This window comes from Manduca sexta, chromosome 22, assembly GCF_014839805.1.
Source record: "Manduca sexta isolate Smith_Timp_Sample1 chromosome 22, JHU_Msex_v1.0, whole genome shotgun sequence".
Classification (NCBI taxonomy): domain Eukaryota; kingdom Metazoa; phylum Arthropoda; class Insecta; order Lepidoptera; family Sphingidae; genus Manduca; species Manduca sexta.
In genome coordinates, this window is record NC_051136.1 from 1980140 (window position 1) to 1999700 (window position 19561).

At 35.3% G+C, this 19561-nt stretch overlaps 1 protein-coding gene across 1 annotated transcript in view; it reads left to right on the top strand.

Annotated features, from left to right (window-relative positions):
* LOC115452539 (teneurin-m) overlaps positions 1-19561 on the top strand; it is a 276231-nt gene that overhangs the window by 197354 nt on the left and 59316 nt on the right. Inside the window, 1 exon segment of the mRNA XM_037441564.1 lies at positions 4954-4992. Within this exon segment, the coding sequence (XP_037297461.1) occupies positions 4954-4992 (39 nt within the window).

The following is a 19561-nucleotide window of genomic DNA, read 5'->3' on the forward strand; positions in this document are numbered from 1 at the left end:
TTATATGTTACTATAACTATATAAAACAGGTTATCACGTCATTAAAAGGGTCATCTAATGTAGACACAATACTCGATAGTCATTATAAAATTCCTCTTTAGACAGCGTCATTTCTACATTGTGTTACTAAATAAAACAAAACACTTATCTACTTGGAAATAACACTTTACACTTACTTACTTGAGCTGTAGACGTAAAATAAAAAAGTGTAAAATTCCAACAAAATACTTCAATATTAATAAAAAGTAATATTAATTTGACGCCTCTATCACTACTACTCTAGAGAATTCGTCGTAGCGGCAATATCGCACTTTCAGTCAGAAATACACGCCATATTTGCACAATAAAATAATAAAGTACATTAAGAATAAGATAGATACAATAAGTCGTAGAAACCTGCGACAAGCCTTGCAGTCCATTTTACTACACTAAATACCAAATATAAACTGTGTTATCCATATACAAAACGAAATTGAACCAAATACCGGTCATACAGAAAGTCCATTAGGGCGTGGCCGCGGCGTTGTTTAAGGCATTGGCAATAAATATTAAGGACCCGTAACCTCGCGGGCCAATGAGTTCTTCCATATACAGCCCGTAATCTTAATCAGAATGGGCGTGTATCATGTCCGAGATAACTGTTACACAATACAAAACGTGATTAAAGATGTAAATGTCCTTTTTAAATAACATATACTCACGGCATTTATCTTCCGACGGTAGGCAGAGTCGCACCTGGTGCTCCAACTTTCCGTACTATCCATGATGTAGCCATCGCCATTACAGGCCCAAATTCCAGACTCTAGGCTGAAAGTAAAAACTTAATACCACTTTGCTCGACTCGGAGATCAAACCTGCGACCTGAATACTGCAGGCGTACCGTAATACAACTACGCAACCGAGATAGTTATTTACTTAATTTCACAATATCAGTATGTTAAAACAATCTTAAGTGTGGAAAATACTTCAAGTGCACTTTTCAAGAAAGAAATATTTCTATTATACGGATGATCTTTTGTACTAGCTTTGTTCACGGCTTCTTCTGCATAAGACTTATTCATAACAAAAGTACGATTGTATACATTTCTGAAACAAAAGGTAGTTAAGATCACCTTACAATCTATCTGTGAGGCAAATTTCATCCAAATCTGTTCAGCGGGTTTGACGTTCCTTTCTAACAAACAACCAAACATTTCGCATTCATAAAATTAGAACACCAGTCGCGAAGGATGAAATGCTTCAATTAAAGGTAATTTGTGGCAAAAAAAAATACCTTAGCAAACATATCGCGGTCAATTTTACAGAATGGATAAACGTAAATAGACTTAAAAGGAAGGCCGGTAGGAATCGAATTGTATGGACGCTTCACCACTGTAGAACGCGATTTCAGAGGCATCCTAATCTATGTTTGGAGTATCTATCCACTTGGAGTAGCTAAATATGTATAGATACGTCATACCAGCAGAATTACAAGCGTTTTGCTCCTTGGAGCAAAGCATATTGCTGAGCTGGGGCCTGATTGCAGCTGCAATATTTCACAAATGGATATACTTGTCTATGTATAAGTTATACTGTGTGTTAATTGTAGCCAAAATAAACTTTTGTATCTACCTATCTATGTCTTTATATAGCTAGTACTAAAAGTATTCAAATTTTGAATATATCCTTGATACACCAAACATGTTTTAAGTTAATTAGTGTGGTAGCACTAGGAACAATGACACATTATCATAGAGTATAAAACGCGTATAACAGCTGTCAGTCTTTATAAATAGCGCTCCGATGAACTCTGACATCGGCCGCTTTGTTTACACGTTACTGTCACTTGATAAGCGAGGTTTTGGGTTCGAATCCTGGGTGAAAAATAGTAGAAGGTTTGAGAAGTGTTGATTATTACATTCTAGTTAAATACGATTCATCTTGTAGGTAACTTGCGTCAATACTTACGAACATTAAATTTGTGCAGTTATTCGGTTGTTGATGTGGCTGGATAATTGCAAAAATGAAACGTATTGTTACATAAATATGATGAATATTTAAAACAATTAGTACCCATTTAATTATATCGCGCCTTCTGAAGATTAACCTACTCACTATTGACATTATAAAAGAACACGACTAACCAAACCCCAAACCAACTTCACTACAAAATCGACGCGTCAAATAATTTCAAAAATAGAATTCCAATATTCATAGACAATGCTATATCAATAACAATCGAATTCGAAGTTCAAAGTCGCATCAATCGGTCCGACCGTCCACGCGACACGTGCGCCGCGTCACGACGCGCGCTCACGAGCGCATTGTCGCGCGACGTAGACGAGCGACAGTTTTTGTCGCCGATATTTATCGCTGTCGTGACTCCGGTTCGGGTTACCTGGTTATTAATTGTCCGAGAATGTTGTGGATTTATTGGAGTTTTATATGGGATATAAATGTCACTGAGTTGTAGAATAAAAAACAATTGAAGATGGGAGTATTGTACATCTATAATATTAAACGCGTTATAAAATATAAGATATAAGCCGTAGATAGTGGAGAATAATACAGATTTATACCAAGGTTACCAGTGCGATCTCTATCCGACTACTTTGTCATAATATAAGTGCTACATTTTTTTGTAATGACACATCGCCACAAAACCAAGTTTTAATGACATGAAAACATCAAGAAAAATTATCACTTCCCAAATATTTAATAAATATTTTGGTATTAATCTGGCAACTGGAATGCTCGTAGCACGGTCACGCTTGCAACACAATGCCGTTTCGAAATTGTTATTGTTGACAGATTTGAGTGGCGGACAGGAGCGTCTGTCCGTACCATTGTATATACGGAATAAATTGTCTCAGATCGGAGCTATGCCCGGTTGCTATGATCATATTTTTTGTACCAATCAATGTGTATAAATAAAGTCGCTTGTCTAAATTGCCGGTCTATAATCACTAAAAATGATATTATTTTAAATTGGATTTACTGCGCGCCACTGCTTTACGTTCTTTATAAAACCCATGTATAATACTGGCCATTATTGTCATATAAGCTCAAACAAATAAATACATTAATACTGGCTGATACGCAAACCGCGGCTTGCCAAAGAGAGAAAAAAAAAGACCTATATATATTCGAAATTCAAATTTTTTCACTGTTTTCAGATAGGAGTAATTCAATAAACTACCGCTGTATCGTTACTTAAAAAAATATATAATAAAACGCATCAAACTCAACCCTCCAATATTTAATCCAATATTGAGATATAATTCACGCATACTATCAACCTGTTCCGCGCACACTTGCCTCTCGCGGTCCATCGTACCGCACAATGCAATAATAAACACTTCACTCCCCTGCGGGGTTAGGAAATATATTTTTTTATTATTTGCTAAGTGAATTCCGCAGTTCGCACCTCGGTGCAGGGGAATGGAATGTATTTTGGGGCTCCGACAGTGTTTTGTGAAGATGTTTTTGAACGTAAAAATTACATTTTTGTTGAAATGTTAAGTACGAAGTGATGGTAACGTCGCCCTTGGAGTCACAATAATCATAGATTTCTATCAGTTTCAGAAAATAGGTAAAAAGTACGACAAACATATTGTAATATTAAAAAATTGTCCTAATATAATGATACATAATATCAAGTAAGTCGGAAAAACTGTATCTCGGAAAACTCCTTCACGCGGGCGAAGCCGCGACCAAAGCCGCGACCAAAGCCGCGACCAAAGCCGCGACCAAAGCCGCGACCAAAGCCGCGACCAAAGCTAGTGGAATATACGGCAATGGCTTATCCTAATAAATATATTTGTGTCGCAATTTAAGTTTATTTATCGAGCATTCACACTAAATATCTTTCTAATTAAAGAAACAACACTTAGCGCTCAGTATAAAATTGGAGTCTTGTCTTCATTTAAATAACTTTCCAATGCTATATTTGTTTTAAATTTAAACTTGGAACCTGGGAATATAACATACAGTCGCGCACGAAACTATTTGAAAAGTAAACAAAAATGTCGCGTGTTTGTTATGCGTTCGACCGCCATTATTTCATGAAACAGTTACGATTTAATTACTTTAAACAATAAATCAAAGCAATTAATATTGTTTTTTATATATTAATTACCGTAATTATGTTGTGTAATTGAGACTTCGATGCGTTATTTAAATTTCAACCTTGGAAGCATTCACATAACAATTTAATTACAGTTCTTGTTGCAAAAGGGTTGATATGAAAACTGTATCACGGAAATATAATCATTTTTAAGCTTTCATATTTCCGTAAATCAAAACATAAACACAGACATGCTTTTAACAAAAACAAAGTTTTTAGTTGATAAATTTTATTCCACCATAAATTCAAATATCACAAAGAATTTGACGCCATTATTCCGATCGTAAAACAAAATAACACCTGTAAAATCTTCGTGCTTTTACGAGACAATATAAATGAACGCAATTAGTCTTCGATTGTACCGAGTCCCGAGGTGCTAAACGGTACAAATGTCAGCATCCGAGACAGAGGCCGGGCAATTATCATGTCCAGCGTTGCTATGGCAACGCGCCACTAAACAAAACTAATTGGCCGCTTTTATCAACGAATGTACCTGTGATGAATGGAAGATGAATGAGAGCCGCTTTGTGGCATTGTTTTTTTTTTCAATTCGAAATTCAAATTGTCACCATGTTATTTATGGTGAATCATTATTAAGTTTTTCTTAGTTCTAAAATGGCCAGTATTGTTGCCTAAAATATTTACAGTGACAATAAAAAAGTCTAGAAACCTGGAAACATTACAAGTCAAATTAAATTTTCGAACGTACCCTAACGAAACTGTTTTTGAGGAAAATTCGATTATACATTATATGTGTAGTCACGGCAAAGCATATTCAAACAATTTTCTAATTACTCACATTATTTACAATTAAACTCGCAACTTATAAGTAATTTCGTTTGTTACAGGCATGCTGAGATCCACATTCGACCGGCCAGACCACGAACGTAAGTTCATACACAATATATTTACTGAATTGTAATTACAAGCCATTATGGTAGTTAACATTAAATTTCTCAGTGTAACAAGCACTGTGTGGTTTATAATTCAATTACCCCATTGTTTCGGATACGTGTTGACTACACACATGGGCGCCGGGAGGGGGTGCAAGTAGGTGTGCAATAAATTACAAAAAATATAAGTTATTGAATAAATCTACAACAATAGGAACTATCGACCATGTTTTTTGTGATATAGCATTTTTAAAAACCCGCGCAATTTTAATATGTAATAAAAAACGTAATCATAATACATACTATAGTGCGTATGTGCAAATGCACCTCGCTAAAATTAATCTTGACGGCGCCTATGACTACAAATATTATAATCTTTTTTCTTGAAATAAAATAACACGCAGGTGAGGTCACCTGCTATAACATTTTATATCGAAGTTCGAATTAATTATCGAAGAAAAAAATTGCCACCGTTGCATTTACATTTTGTAGATAACTCTAAACAAAATTTTATTATTTATATTTACTTAATTACATTTACATAACGCTGTAACACCTAGAATTTGCTGCAGCTTGCTCGACCTATATTCATACTTGTATAAAAAATGTGCTTTAGTCGTCTGATCTTTATATAGAGATCAGCAACGCATTTCTAATGGCTGACATTCAGTCCAATTATGAATACATAACTCATAATCAATTACCAAAATGTAAAATCAGCTATGTAGGTACATCATAATAATGAAAACCGGCCTTATCCATACATTTATATTTATTACTGGACTTGCCAAAAAAATATTTATATTCCATACATTTATAAATTTACTGCACTTACCAAAAAAACATTTGAACAAAAAACACCGAAAAGGCTTATAATAGCAATAAAGTTTTTCCGCGCGACGGTACCGGCATTGCGCGAATCTATCAACCTTTCACGGAAATACGTCTATTAACGTACCATTGGTACTCGATTATAATTTCATTCGAGTTGCGAGCGAGTTGATTTTGAATCGAGCGAGTGTGTGCAATTATTAAGGTATACTAGTGACTATTCTATTGCTTAAAGTATGTAAAATGAACTATCAATTCGTTACTTTTTAATAGTCACGTGATTAACATATTATTAATGTTAAGACCGCCATTTGTACCACCCATGTTTTAATTATTTCCACCATCTGTATACATCTTATATTTACTGTGTACCATCCGGTTTTTATTAAATAATGTCACTAAGAAACTTATTTATACCTTTGTATAGCATATCTTTCAGTTAAGTTGTTTTAATTCCGTTTGTATTCAAACTTAACATTCCATTTGTAATCAAAACATAAACATTACAATTAAAGTATGAGAGCAAACTCAAGTCGGCGTCTTTACGATAACATGTTCTTAACAGTGGCTTACATTAAAACACGAGATAAGGCTGTGTGACGTGAGCAAACAGCGCTGTTTGACAAACATCACGACAATCCATCAAAGTCGACCATGTTCCATGGGTTTTTGTCTATAGATTAAAGCTTTTATGAGTATACGAACTTAAGATATGTGCATGATAAAAATATATTTTAATTCTTTGATATATCGTCTCTTATTTATGATAACAGTATTGGCTGAAGCTATGCTAAGATTAATGTCGCGTAATGTAAAAATAATAGAATCATTCAAATGTCAGTAATGTTAAATGACTAACGCCATAATGTATGTACTTGTCAAATTATCGCTAAAAGTCGCGGTTTCGAGTAAAAAAATTTGGAGATTCTCTGGCAATCTCTAAGAGTTCAATAAAATGAAATGCATTAGGAAAGCTGCTAGATTACGCAGTTTTCTCTGAGAAATTAAGACTGTCAAGGCACAATGAAAAACTGAATATTTTCCTCTTACAGCACCTGCAAGTCTTCGAAGGATCTCGCCCCAAACTCGCTTTAAACACACGCTCGCAATTAGTACACGGCTAATTAATCATTCCGCAGCCCGCAGATCCCTTGGGATCCGTGCCCAGTACATGGGTTTACAACTGACAGCTCTGTCAGATTGTCTACCGGGACTCTGTACGTGATAACTGAATTTTTGGACATGTCTGGTTCATAATTAGGTAATTTCGTTTAGGTGTCTGAACGGTATATCGAATATTGACTAGTCTAGTAGCAGCGAATATTTTAAACTAATTTAAAATTATGCTTTATCAGGCTATGTAAAAAAACAAAAAACATATTTTTATTTGACTATCTGAGGCCAATACTTTGGGTCTCAGAGCTAACGGAGTATCTGACTATGTCAGAAACTGTATTATTCGGATCAAAAGGCCCTGACCTCTTAAATAGTAATGCATTGATCTTAGCATGAATAATACATTATTGACAATTACAAACTAACATTGAAATACAATCGCAATAAAATACATAACGGTTTTAAAAAATGAACAAACTTATGTACCCTACAAGTATATAACTGTGTCCACTGTTCGCAGAGTTCATTAACAGATTATCTCAATAATAGGCAAGATGTACAGACGTAAATAACAATCGTGAGTCACGCATGTTTTGAGATTTAAAAGTCAATATAATCAATACCTGTAAATAAAATAATGCGGTGACACTAGTAGGGGTCGCAGAGCATAAATAATTGCGCGCATTCGCTCCGAGCGACGCCGACCGCGATTCGTCAAATAAATCAAGAGAATTTGCATTTACCAGAGTTTTTCGGCAGTTTGATGGAAAACATTGTTTTATACATTTCAACAGTCGACGCAAATAGTGTCCGCGCGTGTCTGTGTTGCACTTCGATTAAATATATTAATGTATGATTAAATATAATAAAATTAATAGAAAGTATAATTTGCTAAATTGTCCAATATAAACGAAATAGTTAATAGGCATCTTGAACGCCAGAATCCGTCGAATTAGTATACTATATAGTACATATACTAAAAAAGTGTCATCTTGCCTATTTCGATGAATATTATAAAAAAAAAAACAAATTTACAAAGCCCCTATTATATTTATAGTATAACTTCTATTTCTGTTACCTACAACTTCGAAAAATGAACTATGTATACTCAATCAAAAAGCAAACGCTCAACAAGTTAAGCCTTGTCGGAAAACTACGCAATTAACAATTCGACAACATAGAGGTCGATTAAATCTCAAAGATTTCCCAAAACTTAGCCAGCGGTCATTAACTTAGCTCAATAAATAATTCTCACACACTACTCCGGTCTAAACTGCAAAAACTTGAAATACCAACTTTCACTTAACGTCTGGCTAACGTATTTAGACTCTATCAGAATGGTGTAAGGTACGTTTTTGATTGTATTATTTTATCTCGTTATATCGAATGGGGGTGATTGACGGAACAATAGCCGGAAGATAAGACTGCCGTGTTATAGTAAATTGTGTCTAGTAGAGACGTTGCAGGCATAAGGAAGTCTTTACTCGTATGCAATGTTATTTAATTTGCTCGTAGACGGTGGTCGCTGAACGTTCTGGCTTTATTCAGATTTTTTTGCATACTAATACGGGAAAGTCACCCCACTGCATCTGATGGTAAATAGAGTAGGGTCCAATCGACACAATCATGTCATGTTTTGAACCAGCCACGTGTAAGTTGATTCCCGAACGCGATACACTTACGTGGGCCTCTGCGGCGAGTTTTACACCTTGTATGATAGTCGCTATCCAGGCGGATACAAATATCCTACCACCAGTATTTTTTTTTATCGGAATATCGATTACCTTTTTAAAACTGGTTCGGCTAAATCGCTTAACTGTAATTCAATATACAGTGTAATTAAAATTTAATATTGAGACTTTACCTATCTATGTAACACCCATGATTTTCAAATCTAAAGTCTAGGAATTAAAAAATGTTCTTATACGACGTAGACTTAAATTATTAATGTAGCTAAAATGAGGCTTAAATACAAGACAACAAAACTCGAAACACGACTTTAAACCGCCTATGAAAGGAGACTATCTCCAAAATCTCACAGAACGAGCTTCAAACCTCCCAACGCACCATAACCGGCGAATTACGTTTGAACGGATTGTTTACCAGTTTGATATCGAGTTGGTGATTACCGGAACAAGTTAGGACCGAGTTTGCCATAAACGTGGAGCAAGTTGGAACGTTCCAACTCAGGTGGAGAATTAATTCGAACGTTTGATCGTTGAATATTTCGCATTGTTTGGTTGCGTTGTTATGCGAATTTGTCGTGGTTGGGTCTTTTTCTCAGCGGTGTGTTTTATGTACTAATCTAGATTGTTTTTGTATATTTATTAATATATGCTATTTATACTATAAATTGTTTTAGTGTAAATAGCATTTACTTACAACTTAGTGTCTTTTTCTGCTGCCATAAATAGCTTATAATATTCAGGGATATTGTAGTTTTCTATTGAAGGACTTATACTTGTCATGCCATCGCGTTACTAAATGAATGAATGAAATTCTAATATCTCTGAAGTGCTGGAAGGTGTGAAAGTACGAGCAATCTCAGAGATAGTGCTATATTCGAGGTACATAGCTTTCGTTGCACAAGCACGCGACCTGCCGAAGCAGTAATATTTTCAAATCGCACCAACATATTTTGTATATTGCGCGGTATGTGGCCTTTCTGTTCACAGCTTCCATCGTCCACTGCAACTTGTGTTGGTTAAATAAATCTTTTATGAAACGTAAGGTTCTTAATACATTACCTATCAATTTTACTCCATAGGTAAGATCGTATTACATAGTTCCTAAAATAAAGAAAAAAAAAGTAAAATTTAAAGCACATAAAATTATAATGTCAGCGAAATGTCAGCACAAACGAGTATAGTAATATGTATAACACAAAAAGGCCGTAACAGGGTTTAATAAATATTTCATAATGGCCGCGCCAAAGTGGCGTTTAATGACCCGTCATTTGACAAATAACAACAAATGTTGCCAATTTGTAAACCTAAATCCTACCATTAATAAGAGCGATGCAACAATAAAATGCGATAACAAAGACTCGTCATAAGACGCTTTTTAATTTTTTTCACAAATGAAAAGAACACTCCACACAAACGACTACCTGAATCACTTTCCAGTTTAACTAAGGAGACAGTCGTTAAGAGTGGAAGGCGCGATTTAACGGCAAAAACTCCGTTATCCGCGTAACGATCGGCGTTATTTCGCGGGATGAGATCAGGGGTGCCTGCTCCGCGCACTGTGAAGCCAACTTCCTGTCTTAAACGCGATTTCATAGATTTCTCTTGTGATTTTATTTCTGATTGCGGTATTGGAATTCAAAATTATTTTTAGGTTTGTTTTGTTGGAAAAAGCTTTAGTCTAGTAGAAAATCGTTTTGTTTTTATGAAAATAGATAACTAGATCACTTGGTAAATGACCCAATGTGCTCTAGATATATAAATGTATTACCATCGTATAATATAAAAAATATATATTTAGGCCTGTGATATAAGTACAAATAAATTATACTTAACTTTCTATACGTCGATTAAATAAACTTTACATTTAATACATTGCAAATTAGTAAAGCAATAATTCACAGAGTAATTCACAACAGTGCGCGCAAATCTAGAACTTTACTTAGTTCGTAACATAGTGTCTGGTGAAGTTAGTGCGTTCATTAATTTCAATCGGTTTGTGTATTATTCATGTTTGTTTGAGAAACTTGTTGTACATTTAAATTTCGAATGTTTATCGTAACGTTACATGATTATTTATTAACTGAATCCATTCAACTTTCTAAATATGAACTTACGTCTATGTATCAACTTTAATCCGTATATTAGCAAAATTTAATCCGTTTTCAATGATTTTTATCTAATAAATAGAACCTTTGGAACACATATTAGCATTTCCCGTGTAATAATAACAAATTTGATAAATTACAATAATATGACAAAAGAATATTTAAAAAAATACTAATATATAAACTGGCAACCCTTACACGAGACGTTGAAGTGAATTTGCATTATTTTTTATCGTTTAGGCTGGTGACACTTGACGTTAGAGCCTTCTTTGTCACACGACACAATGGCCGGTGAGACTACGTTTTATAGTGTCCGTAAAAAGTGTGTTTTTTTAGGTGCGGATGAAAAATTACTTTGTTATTGTCAGTATAACGGTACTCTTCGGCGGCGCTGTTGAAACGGCCTAATTTTCGCGACAAAAGACATCCAGATTGTTCGAGATGACTTGCTGTTAGGGATTACTTTGTAAATTTAGGGTTATGCAAATTCAAGGCAATAAGAATGTTTTAAATAGAACATTCTAGTCATCGATGTTTAAAGTTATTAGCGTAAAAAGACAAATAAATATTGAGTTGTAAATTGAATTTTGACGAAAGAGTGTGAAAGAGATAAGGTCATGCCGCCCATTGATATAAAGAATACTAACTCCAAACTTATCAAAAACAGTTGTTGCCCGCACAGTCGCTTTGTCTCTTTCTACAGCGACCCCATTTTATGGAAATAGGAAACAGCTCTTGGCCGCACAGTTGCTTTGCTCTGTCTACAGCGCCCCTATTTTATTGAAATATTTCAGACTATGTCCAAACCTAACCTCAAAAATGTAGCCACATAGAGGTCGCGCACACGTGTCCTTTAAACCCTAAATAGAGCGAATAGTATTTTGATTGGCAATCATTGGAAATCCCACCGGCGGGCCGCAACAAAGCGTTAAAGCATTAATGTAACAAACTAGTGGCGCAAAAATGTACGGGATTCGATTTAAGAGCTCGCCTCCAGTCAATTTAGATCCGCTGATATTCTCTCGCTACGTGTGTGGTGCAAAGGGTGGGTGTTAGCGATTTACATTCGTGATTGTTAAAATTAACTATAAGAATAATAATTATTACATATTGAGTATTTTATTGTATATATTATAAAAAACATATCCATATGGCTATTCAAATTTGAATCAATTTTAATTGAATTATATTATAATCAAGTTAAGTACGCAAAAAATACGCAAGAATGATTTATATAGAACGTAAATTTTTCGTACAAAAGTGTCAGAAATTAATTGTCTAACTCTTCTGTACGAAAAATTTGCTTCACGGATTAGCGCATTTTTTTAAAGTATGTATTACAAGAATCGAACCTATAAAAGGTTTCTCTTTAGATGTAAATCCACTAAACCAAATAATTCTTCCCAATTCCGCTATATATATTATATTAATTTTAGCTTTAAAACCTCACAACCCTCATCAAACCTAAAATAAATATCCTACAAATCGTGGCAACGTATCAATTGCGCCAGCGGCAGTAGCGGGGCCCGGCAGCCCCCTCACGGCTCGCGCATTCGCGCCATTTTTCCCTCCAAGATATTATTATGACCGCCCAAGGAGTCGTTCCAGTTCGCCCACTTATAATTTGCGGCTGTTTGGTACCCGCTCTCCTCTGGGGGACGGTATCGCGATCCAGTTATATCCGGTTAAACGTGTTTGATGTTTGACCGCTCACGATTTTATTAATATTTTTCCGTGTAACGAGCGGTTTTTTTCACGTAACGGTAAAATATTCAGAGGGATCGCGGCCGGCTTATTAAAAATTAAGTGATGTTGCGATCAAATCGGTTACCGTGTTTTTGGGTTTCGATTTGTTTTGATAGGCTTTAGTTCTTTTTGGTGATATTCGACTGGTATGAAGGTGGGTTAAAATACCCATACGTTATCATACTGTTCGTTTTTATAATAACAATATAACTTCTTAATAATAATGCTTACATATTTATAGCAAAGTTTACTGTCGCGTTTGTCTATATGAACGCGATAAATTCAAAAACTATCAAACAGATTTCAATGAAATTTGGTATGGAAATAGTCTGAGATCCTGAAAATAATGTAAGCCGCTTCTTATCCTGGGAAAACTCTTTCAAACCAGTAAAACCGCGTACAAAATCTATTATAATATAAAGGACTTCACAAATTCAACAATTCATACAGCATACATTAACCCTAAACAATAGTCGATAAAACATTACGATTCATCAAAAATGTATCCAAACACTCCAACTAATTCAATAATCCGATAAAAATGTACCGTGACACCCACTCTGTCGCCAAATAAAAATTTCAAATCCCAATCAACGTTGCAAACTTTTATTTATAAAACTCGAAAACTCATCTGAAATTCATTTCTATCAATCCGACTGTAATTCGGGCAAAGTCGTGCGAAACAATCGTCAAGCCGAAACGCGGCCGGCGTTTTAAAACCCGCTCGCCGCGAACAGAAAAAATAACCGGACAAAGTTAGAAACTCATTGGAGTTTATCTTGCTTGCTCCAAATTCCATGTTTAAATAAGTATATAATTTACTGGTACTTTTTATTTGTATATCGAATAAGCCGGGGTTAGCGTTTATTAATGGTTGGCAATGAGATCTGAATTAAATTAAATTATGTTAATTTAATAGCTGTTTTAACAAGGTTTTGAATAGCAACACTAGGTTTTACCCAGTTTTTGATGAAAACTGATACAAAACTCAAACGAATAATTACTGACCACACATTACATCAGAAATAGAACGCTCACATTTCATCACCATCTGCGCGAAGGCTGTCATAATGCATCCACTTAGCACCGTACAATGTATGAACTAACAATACTTCAGTTTATTGCATCTATCGCCGTCCCGCTCACACAGCACATAAATTCGTCCCCCCACTTTGTCCCGCCCGAATAAGTCCGCACTAAATGTGGAATAAAGTTTTTACTGCATAGGCAAAAACAGTCGGGCGGTGTAACGTTGTTTAGAGACATGGTTCCGTATGAAATTAAAGATAGTTCCCGAGGTGCGACTTACTAAATAGTTGTCACAGTTTGTGCGAGATGTGACGTTTGTTTTCCTTGTATCGGACGAGGCATTGCGTCCCTGCCAACCCCTCTCAAGAGATAAGGTTGAATATGCACGACTAATGAAAGTGCGAGTAGAAATAACTTTTTCATTAACTTGTTGAACACGTATGAAGTGTCTGTAATACAAATGTTGTTAAACTTAATATTGATTAAGCTTACGAAATTCTTCTTTGACATATTGTCTAACACTCTACGCAGTTATTCGTGTAATATGTTCATAAACCAAGATAACTGTATTATAACTGCTGTCAATCGTCACACAATGTTTAAACAGAATATTTTTAGCAAGGACACTTCACTGGACTTGTATTTAAGTGGAGTCGAAGAAAAATATCAACCACATTATATTAAATATTTCCGTCTCACACGGAACCCTAAACGCAAGGCGACATTTTTGTAACAACTGAAAACCGGAAATGTTTTTCCGCGACGTAACTTCCTTTATTACGTGCGCTTCGGTTAATTGTTTCAATTAACTAAGTAAGACAATGAAACTTTTTCTCATGAATATGTGGAATATTTTGTGTTGCAGAAATTATTTCGTCATTTCTATAGGTACGTAGTCCGTTCCTATTTTGGAGATGTTTTCTCCAGTACAAATATATTTCCACTGAGTATCTAAATCAAAAATAGGTAATGCTTGTTAGGTTTTATAATGCATAATTCTAGACTTTTATCTTAGGAATATTTCATTAATAAAAACTACAATGTACTACAATATACGTTTTATTATATATTGATTACCAGACTTGCACAACCAGACAAATAACGAAATGAAAATGGCATTTTTGGGTCATTACCTCTGCTTCTACTTGAACTTGACAACTTACTTGCATTTATATTTCGAAAGAGAACTAAACTTTATTATTGAAGATTCCAAAATGTTCATCTACCACGAAAATACACGAAAAAAATGACCATTTACTGAATATCCAACTCGGTTCAATGCGATAATACGTATTATATTTCATACAAATTTCACCGATGGAGCAACTCCTTTGTGAAAGTTCACCGATGCCGTTTCTTTGCTAATGGCGCCTTCAAAGATTGTGCCACTTTAATGAGCGGCGATATATCTTGTGTACAGTTCAGTAATGCTCAGTAAGTGTATTTTGATAGTATTAAGGTATAATCGGGGGTACTAACGCGTCGCGCACTGTATCGACTCGTTGAGAAACAATATCTTAATGATTTCTTATGTGTACGCGAATGTTAGATATGTAAATAAAACTATTTTTCAATACCGCGAATTTTTATATTATTATTTCCCGACATTTCGAAGACTGCAGCATTCATAGTCCATATCATACATCAATATGCTATTATTAATCTGAGAATTGCTTTATCAGAAGAATACGCGTCTCTGTTTTACAGCTAAAAGGAATATTTTCGGACTAGTGACAGTTTCTATTGTGTATGTTTACGATAAACAGAGGGTCGTGGCTTCGATCCGCGTTCGATACCAATACACATATTAATACCCTTTCATATGCAAACCACTGAAGCGGTGTCGATGAGATTTTGATACAAAGAAAGATTGAACCCCAAAAAAGACAGACTACTTTTTACTAATATTTTCTATAGATTCACGCAAGCCAAACCACGAACACCAACTAGTTATTTACCTACCTTTAATGTATTGTTCTGCCTTGGTACATAATGCACACTTATTACACTGTACCGCGCCGCCCTGTGTCAGCGGTTTCATTTGAAACTTATACTTAATTGACTCCAACTTGAATAGTTTCGAAGGAGTTCGCAAAAGGAAACATTATCGGTAGACGAAACTCCAAATTGGAATTGATGTGGTTGACATCGTTATTAAAATGGGAACAATGTTTAAATTGCCTCGAAGTTATAAGGTGCTTTGGAGTGAGAACAGTATTGATATCACTTTTGTATATATATTGTGAGAAAATTCGCATACCTAATATACTATTACAAAATATCGTATACTTGAGTGTGAGGGCTTGTTCCGTAAATATAATAATATGAACGCTGTATTGTATACCGTCTCACTGCTAGCACGGGCGTCCTCTGCTACGGAAAGGGATTAGGCCTTAATCCACCACGCTAGCCTAGTCCGGATTGATAGACTTCACACACCTTCAAAATTCTTATAGAGAATTTCTAAGGTATGCAGGTTTCCTCACGATGTTTTCCTTCATCGTTAAAGCAAGCGATAATTCACAAACAATACACACATAATTATTTTAGACAAATCAGAGGTGTGTGCCCTTGGGATTTGAACCTGCGGACATTCGTCTCGACAGTCCGAAAAAAATCGGTGATAGCCTAGTTGGCTGTGGAACGGACTGCCGTAAATATAGATTGTAGGAAATACCTACTCCTCAATTAAAGACCACTATCTATCCTGATAGTGGAAGCAGTTAGCGGTCAACACGACAAACAAAATGTAAAGTTCGGAAGATTGAATAAAATATGTAGAGTATGTGGCAGTAGCGAAGGAGCTATAGTTGCCGGCTTCTCTTTCGTAATTTATATAAAATTTAATCATCATTAGAAAGATTTACAGACTGCATATTAGTACTTTTATGCTGACAGTTCCTCTTTCGTAAAATTGCGGTGGTTTGTTCATTTTTATGTTAAAATTGTTAGGAAAACCCATAAAGACAACGGTTTGTGGGGGTCCTCTCGTCTGTGCTAGGCCAATTAACTGGTCAGGCACTATCACTGCACCAACAAGAACCTCGCAAAGTTTCATATCGAAGAACTAGTTACAAAAATAGATCACCGCATACATATAAAGTAGGACAGAAACAAACTTAACAGTGAGGGCTGGCGCGCACCACACAATATACTCGTAATATATAATGTACGTGTTTAATAAAATAGTGACCACCGCACACAGGGTGTAAAAACTCGTCATGGAAGTGTGTCGCGTTCTGGGATCAACTTGTGTATATCCGGTTCCAACAGGCCGGCATAATTATGTCGACTGCCGAGGGGTGATCATTTCTCATCAGTCGACATTCTACGGGACCCCACTCCACTCACCATCAGGTGCAGGTCACTTTACACTTGCATTTTACCAAACGCTCCGCGACATTACAACAATGTTGCAACTACAACGAAGATTTTTCAAAACCGTTAAACTCATGCAAATAGTACCCCAAGGTAACTACCTACACTATTTGATAACTATCAAAATCAGAACCACACAATCCACAGCTACACCACCACTAAACCAACAAGATGCCATCCACCGACAATCAATAAAATCAAGAATATCGTAATAACGCGCCAGCCCTAACAAGAAAGCTCCGCACTCCGCCAATCGATGCGAAGTTTTGCACTAATTAAGCGCCGTGACGGGCCCCGGGCAAGCCTCCATCTCCAGTGCTTATTTGTCCCAACCCGATATTGCTATTATTTTATTATGCCAGTCGATTGACAGGGCTTGTGTTAAGCCTGTCATGTCGGATGTTTGAAAAAGCTTTGTCTTAGATGGTTTGGTTATTTCACTTTTCATATTTACAACGATTTTTATTTATATATTAATTATAATGTGAATAATAGTGGCGAAAACCCTAATTATCACCAGAACAATCTACAGACCGTATTTATACATATTATTAGTATCTATATATTGTGTCGAGTTTCCTTTCCGAAAATTTAACCTTTCGCTACTGGTGAATAATATTATTACAGTTTCCCTATTCTCAGATTTTTTATTTTTTCAAGACACGAATTTTTCAACCACTTCAATTTGACGAATATAATTATTGTTTAACATTAATGAAAATCTAAATCATATTTTATCTAAATTTAGGTAGTCTGTTAAAACTCTTCTGTATCAACCCGTTAACACTTCAGTATGTGTCTCTACAAATTTACTCATAATAAACACGTTATAGTAAAGATCATAATATACAAACAGATATTACATTTCAGAAAAAACACAACAAAGAAACAAGGTAACAAGCTACCTACAGAAATGAATTTTGTATTTAAGCACCAATTAAAGGCGGCGGCCGAGCGTCAGATAGCTTAACTCAATCGCAATTATTCCCTACTCAGAAGAAAACTTGAAGCGAACGTTAATTGTGGGCAAGGCAGGACGACACGGCGACTGTCTCTCACACCCCACGACACGGACACGTAACGACATTTTGCATAATTAAATATGAATTGCCAAGTAATTTACAGTTTTTCTGAAATTGTAGCAAATTGGTTTTATTTTAATAAGGCTGTAACAGAGATATCATTATTTACTAGTGGAGGATTCCTCATATATGAGAGGCCGCCTGGGTAGGTGCCATCATCTATTTCTGCCGCCAAGCAGCAGTATAGTCACTGTAGTGTTCCAGTTTGCACATTGTAGTGTACTGGACATAATAAAACTTAATATCTCATCTCTCAGGATAGCGAGCGCAGTAGAATACTAAACAATACTTTGTAATTCAAGTCGTTGGATGATGTTTTCTACTGTTTATGGCCGGTCGTATCGCTTACCATCACGCGAACGGCAAGCTCGTCTCGTCATTCAAAGCAAAAAGTTATATAACTATTCCTGGTAAACTTTACATTAAATAAATCCTATAATTCTGCACAAAGAAATCATATTGTTCCGATAGATAATATAGTTGAATTATTTGACTTTGATGATGGTAATAAAGATATTACTTCTGAAACACTAATCATATCTGAAATGTCAGCAATGTATTTCTGTTAATATAATTATCAAAGAACCTTAAACAATTTATATTTAAACAGAATAGTTTCATTATAGTTAACTAGTTCAAATGTCTTCAACAGATTCGTTTCGGCTAAAATACGGTTAGAGATCAAAATAGAGTTTTAAGTAAATTAATGTTGATATCAATCTAACTGCTATTTCCGTGTTCCGAGCGTTGTGTACTCTCTCTGCCGGCCTGCTGTCTGTATTCAAATTCGAATCCCATTTTGGCTCATATTTACGTGCACTATGACTGCATAAAATTATGTAAGTGACGTACGAACTTAGCTATTGTAATGAATGAATATCCCGCTGCTTATATGATTAATAAAAAAAAGTTTTAAGCACTTTTTGCTGACAATAGGAATTTATCAACAAACGAAGTAGATTATTCTGAAACATTATTTTACCTTGACAAAGCATTGTAAAACGATTTTTATGTATTAATAATAAATACCTATTTTTATATTCGTTATAAAAAAAACTAAAATTTCTGCAAATTCGCTTTACTGGATTTTTTTTAAGTTTAAACATTCATGCCTCAAGTCGCCTTCAGTTGAAGCAACGTTATTATTAAATTAAAAAATATTAGACGACGGCTACAATAAAGTTACAGTTAGTATGATTTATTACCACAATCTTGCTTCGTAAATGATAACTCGGTTGAAATAACACGCTAACTCTAGAAGTAGCTTAAACAATGCCTTAAAGGCTTTTAATGACGTAAATAAAAGGAAACAATTCCATTCCGTGAATTTACAGTACTTTAATATTTAAACAATCGTACACCATAAAAGTCCTTACATGGTGTGCAAACAGGAGGTGTGACGTCATTAGCAATCTGCTACGCGGCGCACCGTACTACGCTGTGCTACGGACAAATTGGAGCAATTACGCTACGCGCAGTTTATTTTGTCTCGTAGCCTTTCGGGGCGACCTATTCGCTACAACAGTTTATTAAAAAGGGTGGTAAAGCTTGATTATAACTTCCGAATGTCTTATGTCATTTGATCTTT